This window comes from Benincasa hispida, chromosome 5 (genome assembly GCF_027475165.1).
Source record: "Benincasa hispida cultivar pf3 chromosome 5, pf3_genome.v1.1, whole genome shotgun sequence".
In the NCBI taxonomy this organism is placed as follows: Eukaryota; Viridiplantae; Streptophyta; class Magnoliopsida; order Cucurbitales; family Cucurbitaceae; genus Benincasa; species Benincasa hispida.
Genome location: NC_143482.1, coordinates 1,164,868 through 1,176,159, shown reverse-complemented (window position 1 = coordinate 1,176,159; position 11,292 = coordinate 1,164,868). Strand labels below are relative to the sequence as shown.

The window sequence follows — 11,292 nt, the reverse complement described above, 5'->3', positions numbered from 1 at the left end:
CAGCGAGAGAGATCCATGTGTATTACTATCTGCTTAATAAAAAATGTTCTCTTGCTTTGTAGGATGACACAAAAGTGTGTACTAATTCGATACGGAGATCATTGGGATGAGAACCAAAATTTGTATGTTGGAGGCGAGCTAATAGGAATCGTTGTGCCTATTACCTTGAAATATGAAGAACTTGAAGCTCACGTTTACAAGATTGCAAATGTAAGTTGCTCAGAGTTTGATGTTGTTATGAGGGTTAAATATAAGCTTGACTTTGAAGCCCCTCCACACTACATACGAAATGGTGGTGATGTTGACTTCGTTCTTTGTCGGGACGATCTTTCTACAATTCAGATATATGTAACACTAAAATCATACCACAACGAAAATGTGAATATAAGTGATGATCGTATAGGTGTAAACAGACAATACGAGGCATTATATTAGCTTAATCGAGAAGAGGGTGATATCCCATTGTCTATGAACACTCAACCATCAACATTGTCAATAGACAATGACAACATTCGTACAGTGGACTTGGAAAGAGAAAATCAATGTAACAGACCTGTGCCTGGTAATGAGAGATCAGCAGGCTTGAATTTTATGGATTGTGGTCCTTCAGAAGAGCGTGATCCTTTCATGATCGATAATGAGAGATCAGAAGGATTAAATTCTATGGACTGTGGTCCTTCAGAGGTGCATAGACCTGCAGTGGCTATTACTGAGAGATCAGGAGGATTGAATTCCATGTCTTCATGTTATAGAGGGGAATTGATTATGCATGGCACCTCTTTATCCGAGACAGATGTTGAAGTTGGTCAAATTTTTTTGAGTGAGAGTGATTTAAAAATGAGATTGTCTATTCTATTCATGAACAATAATTTTGAATATAAGGTAAGGAAGTCAACTAAGTTTTTGTTCACAGTTAAATGTATAGAGGATAATTGTAAGTGGAGCTTCATGCGGTTAAAATTCCAGTGTGTGACATATTTAAGATCACAAAGTATATGCGGTCGCACACATGTTCTATTGGAATTTTAAATCATGACCATAGACAAGCAACTGTTGCGGTAGTCGGTGAGCTAATCAAAGACAAGTTTACAGGCATAGGACGTGTTTATAAACCTTGTCACATTGTCTAGAATATGAGGAGAGAGTACTGCGTAAACATAAGTTACGATAAGGCGTGGCGTGTAAGGGAAACCGCTTATGCTCTCGCCAGGGGTACTCCAAAAGAGTCTTACGCTGTTCTACATGCATATAGTGAAGCGTTAAAGATGGCGAATCCAGGTACAAGGTTTGAAATCGAACTTGAAAATGATGTCCATTTCAAGTACATGTTTATGGCACTAGGACCTTGTATTAGAGGTTTTTCAAGTTGTCGGCCGGTGATAATTGTTGATGGATCGCATTTGAAAGGAAAATACAAAGGGACCATGTTGGTTGGCGTCTCCATGGATGGCAACAACCAAGTTTACCCACTAGCATATGCCATAGTGGACGATGAAACCGATCGAGCTTGGAAGTGGTTTATGTCGAACTTGAAGTGTGCCATTAGAGAACCCCCTAACTTGGTGTTTGTGTCCGATCGAGCAGTATCTATTGGCAATGTCATTCGTGCAGTTTTTTCCACAGCATTTCATGGATTGTGCACCTACCACCTAGAAAATAATATTCTTTCGAACTTTAAGGATAACACGATTGTTGGGACGTTCAAGGATGCAGCCAGGGCATTTTGCATGTCAGAGTTCCAAGCACACTGGGACCAACTACGTACTCTTCGAAATGGTGCAATATTGAGATATTTGGAGGATATTGGTCTTGAAAGGTGGGCGCATGTTTACCAAACAGTACGAAGATACGATAACATGACGTCCAATAGTGCAAAGTGTTTCAATTCATTGACCAAAGAATATCGACAGCTGCCCATAATGTGCTTGTTGGAACACGTTCGAGGCCTCATCCAGTCATGTTTTTATGAACGGTGAAATTATTAGGCATCTCGAACGACGTCACACTTGGACTACTGTGAAAACCGATTAGCAACTGAGTGTGACAAAGGCAGACGATATCGAGTTGAGCCGATTGATTGTTATAGGATCCATGTGCGGGACAATCGATTGGACGGTATTGTGAACCTCCATACAAAGGAATGCACATCTAAGGAATTTGACTCACTCGGTATCCCATGTTTGCATGTGATTGTGGCTGCGCGAGAAAGAAACATCCCCATCCATGGTTTGTGCAGACCACTCTATAGCGTTGACTCCCTCATGGCTGCTTATGTAGAGCCTGTAAATCCACTCGGTCACATATCTGAATGGAAGAGACCTCCGGGATATGTGGAAAAGCATATTGCACCTCCTAGAAGAGTGGTATAGGTCGAGCGACGAAGAGTACAAAGAATACCATCAAGAGGAGAACAACGTAGACAAATAAAATATGGTAGGTGTGGGAACTACGGGCATAATCGGCAAAACTGCAGTGAACCGCTGACGACCGGGCGACCCATTGACTCTAATACAAATGATTCAAATGCCGGTCGATTGTAGTTGTCTATGTGCCACTTTTCTTTGTAATTGTCTAAACGCCACTTGTCTATGTAACTGTAACATTCTATGTGCCACTTTAATCCTCAAAACTGTAATTTTTTATGTGCCACTTGTCATTCTGGAAACTTCTAATGTCTCGCTTATGAGTTTGATTACTAGAGTTTGTCTATTCATGAATCTCTTCAGATATCTCACTTTATAAGTTTGATTACTAGAGTTTGGCTATTCTTGAACCATTCTGGAAACTTCTCGCTCTCGCGCATCTCGCTCTCGTGCATCTCGCTCTCGCGCATCTCACTTTCGCTCATCTCGCTCTAACACATCTCGCTTTTAATTTAACTTATTGGCAATGAATCCCTTTTATAAGTGTAATTAATGAATCCTTTCAGATGTCTCGCTTATCTAAGTTTAATTTAACTTATTCGCTATTCATGAATGAATCTTCTGTATTCATGGTAGTTCTACACTAACAATTTAAATAACATGTTAGTAAAAGCTAAATTACATCAATAATATACATAATATACATGTACGTCAATAATATGAAGTGTTTATCTACAATTGACATGCCAATTGCATCCTATAGTCAGTCATCTTATCCTGAGTTATTACAGATGGGTCACTACCAATCATTAAATGTTATAAGAATTTTACAACAAAAATTCCACAATCTAACGACCTGTGTTGTGTATTCGTAGAGGTAGGTCAGGCTATCTTCTAATGAGACGTTTCGATGTCCGGCTTCGAACGTTTCAGGTCACGGTAGTGAAGAAGCAAAGGTAGGGTGTAAGTCAACGGTTCAAGGAAAGCCTCCAGCTTCTTCTTCGATGTCATGGAAGGCAGTGAATCAAATATGAACAACCGACCTCTATTTAGATCGAATGCTATCAACATCCAATGCTGATCAATATTTGTGGCCGCGTATACGAAGTCCACATCTGACCACATGACATCAAATTTACCCATGACATAATCTGGTAACGTCTCATCCGCCCATGCTACGATAACATCCAAGGTCGACTTGTTCTTGATATGTTTGTAGACCCCATCTCGAGAATTTAGATGACTCTACACAACGAAAAGAACATTAAAACACATAATAGTCAACCAACGTATTCCTATTCAAAAGTGCAGTAAATGGTTACTGTTATTCCAATTGGCAGGATGGTGAAACGAGCCATACACATGTCTGGTCACCTATAGAATTTTTCTTTCATGAACTCAAAAATGATATTTAGGGTCTGCATCCAGAATAAGATATACGTTAGGAGAAGGTTTATAACTGTATGTACTTGATAAAAAGGACAAGGATCGTACACTTACGTTACACTCAACCCATGAACTTGGTTCAGTCAACTCCTGGAAAAAGATTTTGGATAATGACTGAACTGCATTTTCTCGAACCTCGTTGTCCGTATTCTTATCGGTAATCCAGTTTACCATTTCCTTCAATATAGCTGCTGGAACCTCATGCTCCAAGGAGTATTGGATCGTCGTTTTAAACTGCATCGTAGGTACCCCAGGGAGAGGGTACTTAATATTTGGACGATCCAAAGGAAGTTGAACCTTAACTTCCTTCTCTTTTGTTATTTTCTTTTTTGGTTCTATGGGAGGTGTGTACTTATCAACGACCTTCCTCTTACGTGTTGTTTTTCTACTCTCGACCATAACCTACAGAAATATAACAAAATGCTGAACATATTGAATAACAAATATGAAGAAAGAAATTTTCGAATCACATAATGATCATACTTGTGAATCGAGATGTAGGATATTAGAGGAGGTCATGATATCGAGTTGTACAGATGAAGGTGAAGGTGGGATCAATGACTTAGGTGGAGGTGTGGTAGGTGACTTAGGTGGAGGTGGGGTAGGTGACCTACGTACAGTCGGGATGGGGGACATAGTGGCATCATGGCCTGTCTGTGGAGTGGGAGACCTCGTCGGCATTGTGGAACCTTTCATTGACTGTTATAGAGACAAAATAGTTGACAATTGTGCTTTCATGTCTCTCATGTCCATCTTTAGGTTTGATACACGGGCATCCAAGCTTAATATTGAGCTGTTAATGCTCCGCAAGTAGGCATATACATCAGGATCAACATTGCCTCCTTCCCTGCGGCCCGAATCCTCCGGGACAGAACACTCCTCCTCAAACTCAGGACATACGTCACCAACCACCTGCACATTATGAAACATATCTTTACTGGGAGTGTAAGTAGGCTGGTGGATGTTTTGATCCCCATCAAATTCTTCATCCCTCGCTCCACCTTCTGAATTACCCTCATGTTCACCTTCCCCACCTTTTGAACCACCATCACTATTTGGACTACTAGAGCTCCCTGAACTCTCGGTGTCGAAGTGTGCTTGTCTTACGGCCCGTCTATCAATTGGGCGTCCCGAAACTCCTTCTTAGCCTCAGACATGACAAGACCCTTTTTTACTTTTGTCTGCATCAAGGAACCCAGTAAGATGGTTAGTATACATTTAACTACCGAATAAACATACTGTGGCTACATAGATTACACTTACATTTTCAGACTAAAAAATGTCTCTCTCGAGTGTTTTGAATGACACTGAGTGGGAGCATGACCACCGTAATATACGAGGAATGGCTACATTGCTCTTTCGAGTGGCAACATTTCTTGCTATTAACGAAAGGATCTTGTATGTCCACACCTAAGTCCAAACAACTCAAATTTATAACTATGTTAATGTTAAACCAAAGATAAAGTTAGGTTAAGGAACATCTACCTGGAATGCTTGGGGAAATCCACGGAGCGAGTACTTCACAACATAATTTTTATTTCCCCTCATCTTCTCCTTGTATAGACCAACCTTGTCTTTAAGTGCGGTCTTCGGGGAGTCGAGTGTCCTCTGCCAAATAATTGTACCTCAATCAAGAGAGTTGTAGTAGTCTATGTCCTCAACATCATCAAATAGGGTACGATCCACAACATTCTTTTGCTTGTTTTTACTCATCATTGCAACCTCTGTGTAGTATACTAGGGTAATTTTCACTGCATCATCATCATTTTCAAATACCAATTCTTTGTATTCTTCTTCAAGCAAATGCAAGTGGAATGTGTCTGAGGCCAACCGACTACCAAAGTACTTGGTAAAAATTTCTTGTGAGGACTCCTCACTCCGTCCAACTCGCGTAAGAGACCGCCACAAACCAGTGATCAACAAAAAGTTGTCCTTTGAAAATGTGACGACCTTTCCTCTGACAAAGAAACTGATTGAGTCCATTTCTGAGTTCTTCACATCCCTCAATAACATATGGTGGATTAGAGGGTTGTTGAATACAAGTTCAATGTCTAGAAATCGACCAAAAACTGTTCTCTTGAACATCTCTAACTGCCTTTCGGTGAGCTTCTGCTTTACAATCTTGGGCCAGACAAGTTACTTGCCCGGGAAACCTATCAACTTCACGAATTTTCAAAGATTTCAACATCTTAAATTACTCCTGCATTGTTCAATGAACATTCAATTTATCAGTTAACAGGTCCATACTAAAAAATCACTAACAAAATATACTGTAAAAGTCTCGCTAATCTCACTCTCGCTATCTCTTGCTCATCTCGCTCTAGCACATCTCGCTTTAGCTCGAATCGCTCTATCCCATCTCGCTCTCGCAAAACTCGTCCACTAACTTGTCATCTAACTATATCTTCTTCGTCCTCAACCAATGCAGAACACATCGAAACCCAAAATAAAAGACAGACGCGAAACCAGTTATGAACGTGACGACCGATCAAACGAGACCAACCTAAACAGACGCAATACAACATGGAAGACAAAAATTAAATTCACTAACCCAATAGAGAACTTCGATTATGACAGTGATGGTTTTGCAGAGCGAGATGAACGACACTTGCACGTACAACAATTTGTTTTCCCTAATTTTAAGCGAATGGGACGACTATTGAGTTTGAGCGCTATAGACTAGAAGGGCATTTTTATAATCTCATCCCATGATGATGTAAGCAGAGGATCAATTGACATTATTTTTTAAAAAATGGTCATTTGACATTTTGAACCCTAAAATTGAGTCATCCGTACAATGGGAAGCCCATTGTTTATTCAAATAATTATGGTACAGATGAAAAAATGGGTCCTAGAAGTTAGTTCTAACTACTACACATTATGAGTCCGTAAAAACGTAGGTGATTAGAATTTTTCGGTGTCCTAGATATCTATAGATAGTTATTTTTGTTTTGTAAATTGCTGCATAAATTTGAGGTTTGTTTCCTAAGATTTCTATTCGAAAACACCTTAAATTTACAAGTTCCCTTACGATTATTTATTAATCTATAATTAATTTTTTAAACTTATATAACATACATGTTTTTATCCATTTGATTTAAAAAAAAAATTAGTTATTGCATATGTTATCTGTTTTTAAGCAAAATAATATATAATAATTTAAAATTTATTATTAAATAAACACTAATTTAAATTTAAAATTGAATATCTTGATAAAAAAAATAATAGCAACTACAAAAGAGATATAAGGTTGACAATAGTTATTTTAATTATGTAGTGTAAAACAAAGGAGTGGTATTATTTTTTTTTATATAAAAGAAAAAATTGAAAGTGCAAAAACGTAAAATGGAGATGTCTCAACATGAAAATTCAGATAATCCATGTTTCAGTAGGCCATTCGAGAAGCCAAGACATCTTGACAATCCAAATCCCCACTCTCTGAAAATCTAGGATGTCCGAAAATCTCTAGAGGTCACTACATCTCGATAATCCAGATGCCCGCAAAACATACAATGAGATGTACGGACTTATCGGACAGTGCCTAGTGGCCAACTTTTGACTTTGGAGAAGAGAGATGTCGTCGGTGTAGATTTGAATCTGGAAAAATAATAGTCAAAGAACAGACATTAAAAAGGTGTGGAATAGTCCATCATATACACGTATTCCATGGAAAACCATTCAAGCGTGTTATGTCACTTCCACATTGCTATTCCTTGATCAATTAATTCACATCAAACTACACACAGTTTTCATCAAATGAGTGTAGTACTATCCTATCACCCACATTTAACATCATGGCGACATCCAAAGACTATTAAAATATAGGCATGCAACAACAGCCCATTGGGTGGCATGAGCCATGTGTGTTGGGATTACCAATTAATTATCACCAACAAAACCAGATAATTCTTGGACGTGAGAAAAGCCAATTTGTAAACAGATGAAGTGAAAATTACCAAAGGATCAATATTCGGAAGCATTCTGCGGTTAAGAGGGAATAATAATCTCACCCACTCCATTTTGCAGGTGCAGGAGTTTTCTGCATACCCTTCATGCTCTGCGCATGCTAAAGACGACTTGTTATGAACATTAGCACATAGGCAGTTCATTTATGTTAAGGACTTGTTCAGATATCGTCACATGTAGCGGAATGGCTTTTATCGAAACTCTGAAAGATATATAAATATCATCGATCAGAAAGTAGGAACAATTTGCACAATCCTCAAATATCATATCTTTCAACAAGAACAAAATCCTAATCCTAACAGCTAATAGTGACAAATGGACTAAAAGAAGTTGGAGGATTTGAAGTTAATATATAATTTTGGTGCCTTAAATTGGACCATTTTATCTTTGGTCCCAAAATTTTTATCTTTATCTTTATCCTAATCCTCATCTCCCATCATTTGACATTACATGCAATACGTTCAATTTTCACATAAAAGTAAAACACCCGAGATTCCCAACAAACATAGAAAAATAAATACTACAGATAAAACAAAGTAGCAGATTTGACCAATTAGTGAGCTTGAAGTACTATCAGAACCAGAAGTACCTGGTAAAAACAGAGAAACCACAAAAACAGGTCCATCACCAGCTTGGGTACAAAGAATCAATATCCCAAGTAACTTGGGTCACCAATATATTCAGCAATCTGTTCTAAACGCACATTAAGTAATTCATGGCTATCTGCATCCCGTACTACCCCTGTCTCTTTGTCAAGATCCCTCTCAACTAAACTCCCATAAACTCCCTTGTGCTTACCATAAAGAACAAGAACAGGCCCCCCACGTCTGGGAAGTGCAGTCTCAAGAAGCTCTTGAGAGACCCCCTGGACAAGCTCTCTACTCCCATCAATGGATATATCACAAATACTGGGTCCAACTACATCTACTATCTCTCCCTTTTTCAGATAAAACTTTCCTCCCTTGAATTCTTTACTGATGATCCTAACGCGAATATGACTAGTGAGCCAAGACAATCTCTTGTTCCTCTTCTCTTTGTCCCTTGTACCATTTTCACGCTTTTCCTCTACTCGCTCAGCTTCTCTTCTCCGTTTATGGCCTGTGTTTTCATCCTTAACTTTCAATTCCTCCAGTTTCTTCAAGAACTTTTCCTCTTCTTTGGAACCCAATTCAACAACATCAGTTGCACGGACTTTCAGTTTGATATGTTCGTCTCTTTTAGAAAGTTTAAGGACAAGCCAATTGGAATCTAACTTCTCCATAATTTTACCTTTCAAACCCGCATCTCTTCCGCCAACAATCCTAACATGCTTCCCAATAGAAGCCAATCCATTACTTTCTCGATCTCTGTTTTCCTTCACGCTATCTCCATCCCTGTTTCTCTCGCGCTCTCTCCCTCTATCTTTCTCTTCCTCCTTTGAAATGCCAACAGGAACATCGCTGACAAACCCTAGCCCTTGTTTGTCAGTTCTTCTATTATACTCCTTAACTTTAACATCCTCTTTGGCATTCCTCCCAATTCCCCGACCCTGACGCCATCCATAACCTTCCATCAAAGCAGCAGCAAAGCTTTCAACAGGAACCTCCTCAAAATCCTCGAACCCTCTATCCTCAGGTAGCCTCTCCAGATCCGCTTTAAATTTCTCCAACATAATTACCTCCAAAGGAGCAGGCCGCGGCGGCTCCTCCGCCGATTTGGACTCATCAGTAATCTTCATACCGTCAACGGACTGCCTGACATTAAGACCATACGACATCTTCGAATCTTCAGCCGGATCTAATCCAGAGGCGGACTCGAACTTGAGATCAGATTCAACCGATTGATCAAGCGGAACTTCGAGATTCTTCATTCTCTTCAGCGGCCTCCATTCGTTCTCGAGGGAAGGAATAACCAATTTTCTGGACTTACCACTGGTTTCGGACAAGGGTTTCGAAGCGTCAAACTCGTTAACATACTCTTTGGAATCGCCAAAACCGCCATGATCAAGGGTTTTATCATCGAATTCCTTTGAAGGTCTGATGAGATTTGGCTTGGAAGAAGAAGAAGAGGATTTGGAAGAAAGAGAGAAGGATAGCTTCATGGTTGAAACTTGAAACCCTAGAGCTTCGAACTGACCTTCGATTTTTGGAAATGGAGTTTCGATTCCGTTTCACTGTATTGTGTAAAACCAATATGGAAAGACCAAGAATCCGGTTTTTTATTCACCCCAAAGAGAAAACCGAATCGACGGTTTGGTTTTTTTACCACCCGGTTTACTTATCATGGAAAGCATTAATAAATAAATACTATAAATTAAGGAATATGAAAATTATCAAAGAAAAACTCATATTTATGCAATTGCACAATAATAAGCTGAAAATTAATTGAGAAAATAGCAAAAATAAAATTAGAATTTTTTAACACAGTTGTGGAGAAGGATTAAACTGCATGATATTGGATTTAAGAGCGAGATTTCACTTTAAAACTAATCAACAATGATAGAAGGAATTTGTATATTTTAGAGGGTGTTTGTGTCAACTTGAAGTTAGTGAAATGGGTTATTATACCCTCTATCATGTTTAGAGCTCCAAATATAATAGTGTTGTTTACAACTATTTATAACATATAATTAAGTACAATAAATATTATTTAATCTCTTCTTGCTATAATATTTACTATATTTCACGCATGCTCTCTTTTCTTCTTTGTTACAATATCTACTATTTTCCATCTAAAATAATGTATACCCCAATCATAGACAATTATAATTCATGGACTATTATTACTCAGTGATTATAATAATAAATTCAATGCCTCAGATTGTGAGATTTCTCCATTTCTCACATAAACATGCCAATTAAAAAAATCAAGTTTATTTCACAGATGTAATCATCTTCAATTAATATGTCCTATGAAGTATGAGATTTTTTAAAAAACATTTTGAGATTGGACTTCTTTCGATGGGACTTTTTTCTTGAGAAATGAATAGGAGAAAGGAGAAAAAAATGTATCATTAATCGTTATTTTTTTTCAATCAATGTATAATTTAATTTGTTGGGCCGATATCAATTTATATCCATGAGCTTTGAAGGTTGTATCAATTTAAACCATAAACTAATAATTATATCAATTTAAATCCTAAACATTGGGGTTGTATAAATTTAAACCCCAAACTGATAACTATATTAATTTAAGCCTCGAACTTCCATAAGTATATCCAAATAAACATAATAAATTATTTAAATTTATTATTTGAAAGTTTAGAGTTTAAAATCGATTCAATTATTAGTTTAAAGTTTAAATTAATATACTTCTCAAAGTTTAGGACTTAAATTGATAAAATTATTATTTTAGAGTTAAATTTATGACTAAAAATTTAAGAGTATTGTTGGATCAGCAACCCTAGAGGGATGAATAGGGTTTAATTAAACTTTTTTTTCTAAATTAACCCAAATAAACTAATTAATATACTTTTTATAAATAATAAGAAAAATTCAATTTATACAACAAATAAGATGACAAAAAATGTGATAATTTA

The 11,292-nt window shown here is 37.7% G+C and overlaps 2 protein-coding genes across 3 annotated transcripts; both read right to left on the bottom strand.

Annotated features, from left to right (window-relative positions):
* Positions 1 to 3,032: 3,032 nt before the first annotated feature.
* LOC120078361 (uncharacterized) lies at positions 3,033 to 6,835 on the bottom strand. Its single transcript, XM_090314050.1, has 6 exons — positions 5,295 to 6,835; positions 5,073 to 5,219; positions 4,293 to 4,990; positions 3,864 to 4,211; positions 3,686 to 3,781; positions 3,033 to 3,608 (listed from the first exon to the last, which is right to left on the bottom strand). Exons 3-5 carry the CDS (start codon positions 4,503 to 4,505, stop codon positions 3,734 to 3,736), a joined length of 609 nt encoding a protein of 202 aa, XP_090170176.1. The 5' UTR covers positions 4,506 to 4,990; positions 5,073 to 5,219; positions 5,295 to 6,835; the 3' UTR covers positions 3,033 to 3,608; positions 3,686 to 3,733.
* Positions 6,836 to 6,996: 161 nt separating this feature from the next.
* Positions 6,997 to 10,092, bottom strand: MOS2 (D111/G-patch domain-containing protein). 2 transcript variants are annotated; one of them, XM_039032285.2, is made up of 3 exons: positions 8,365 to 10,092; positions 7,766 to 7,977; positions 6,997 to 7,406 (listed from the first exon to the last, which is right to left on the bottom strand). In XM_039032285.2, exon 1 carries the CDS (start codon positions 9,853 to 9,855, stop codon positions 8,422 to 8,424), a length of 1,434 nt encoding a protein of 477 aa, XP_038888213.1. In that variant the 5' UTR covers positions 9,856 to 10,092; the 3' UTR covers positions 6,997 to 7,406; positions 7,766 to 7,977; positions 8,365 to 8,421. The 2 variants fall into 2 exon arrangements, with proteins under 2 accessions (XP_038888213.1, XP_038888214.1); XM_039032286.2 differs by having other exon boundaries at positions 7,820 to 7,977.
* Between the last annotated feature and the right edge of the window lie 1,200 nt (positions 10,093 to 11,292).

Excerpts from the sequence above, each read along its gene's own strand:
- LOC120078361 (XM_090314050.1), bottom strand. The coding sequence starts at position 4,505 with ATGAAAGGTTCCACAATGCCGACGAGGTCTCCCACTCCACAGACAGGC. Across the intron at positions 4,212-4,292 it reads TCCTACATCTCGATTCACAA|GTTATGGTCGAGAGTAGAAA; the intron begins GTATGATCATTA and ends ATATTTCTGTAG. Across the intron at positions 3,782-3,863 it reads GTTCATGGGTTGAGTGTAAC|ACCCTAAATATCATTTTTGA; the intron begins GTAAGTGTACGA and ends TTCTGGATGCAG.
- MOS2 (XM_039032285.2), bottom strand. The coding sequence starts at position 9,855 with ATGAAGCTATCCTTCTCTCTTTCTTCCAAATCCTCTTCTTCTTCTTCC.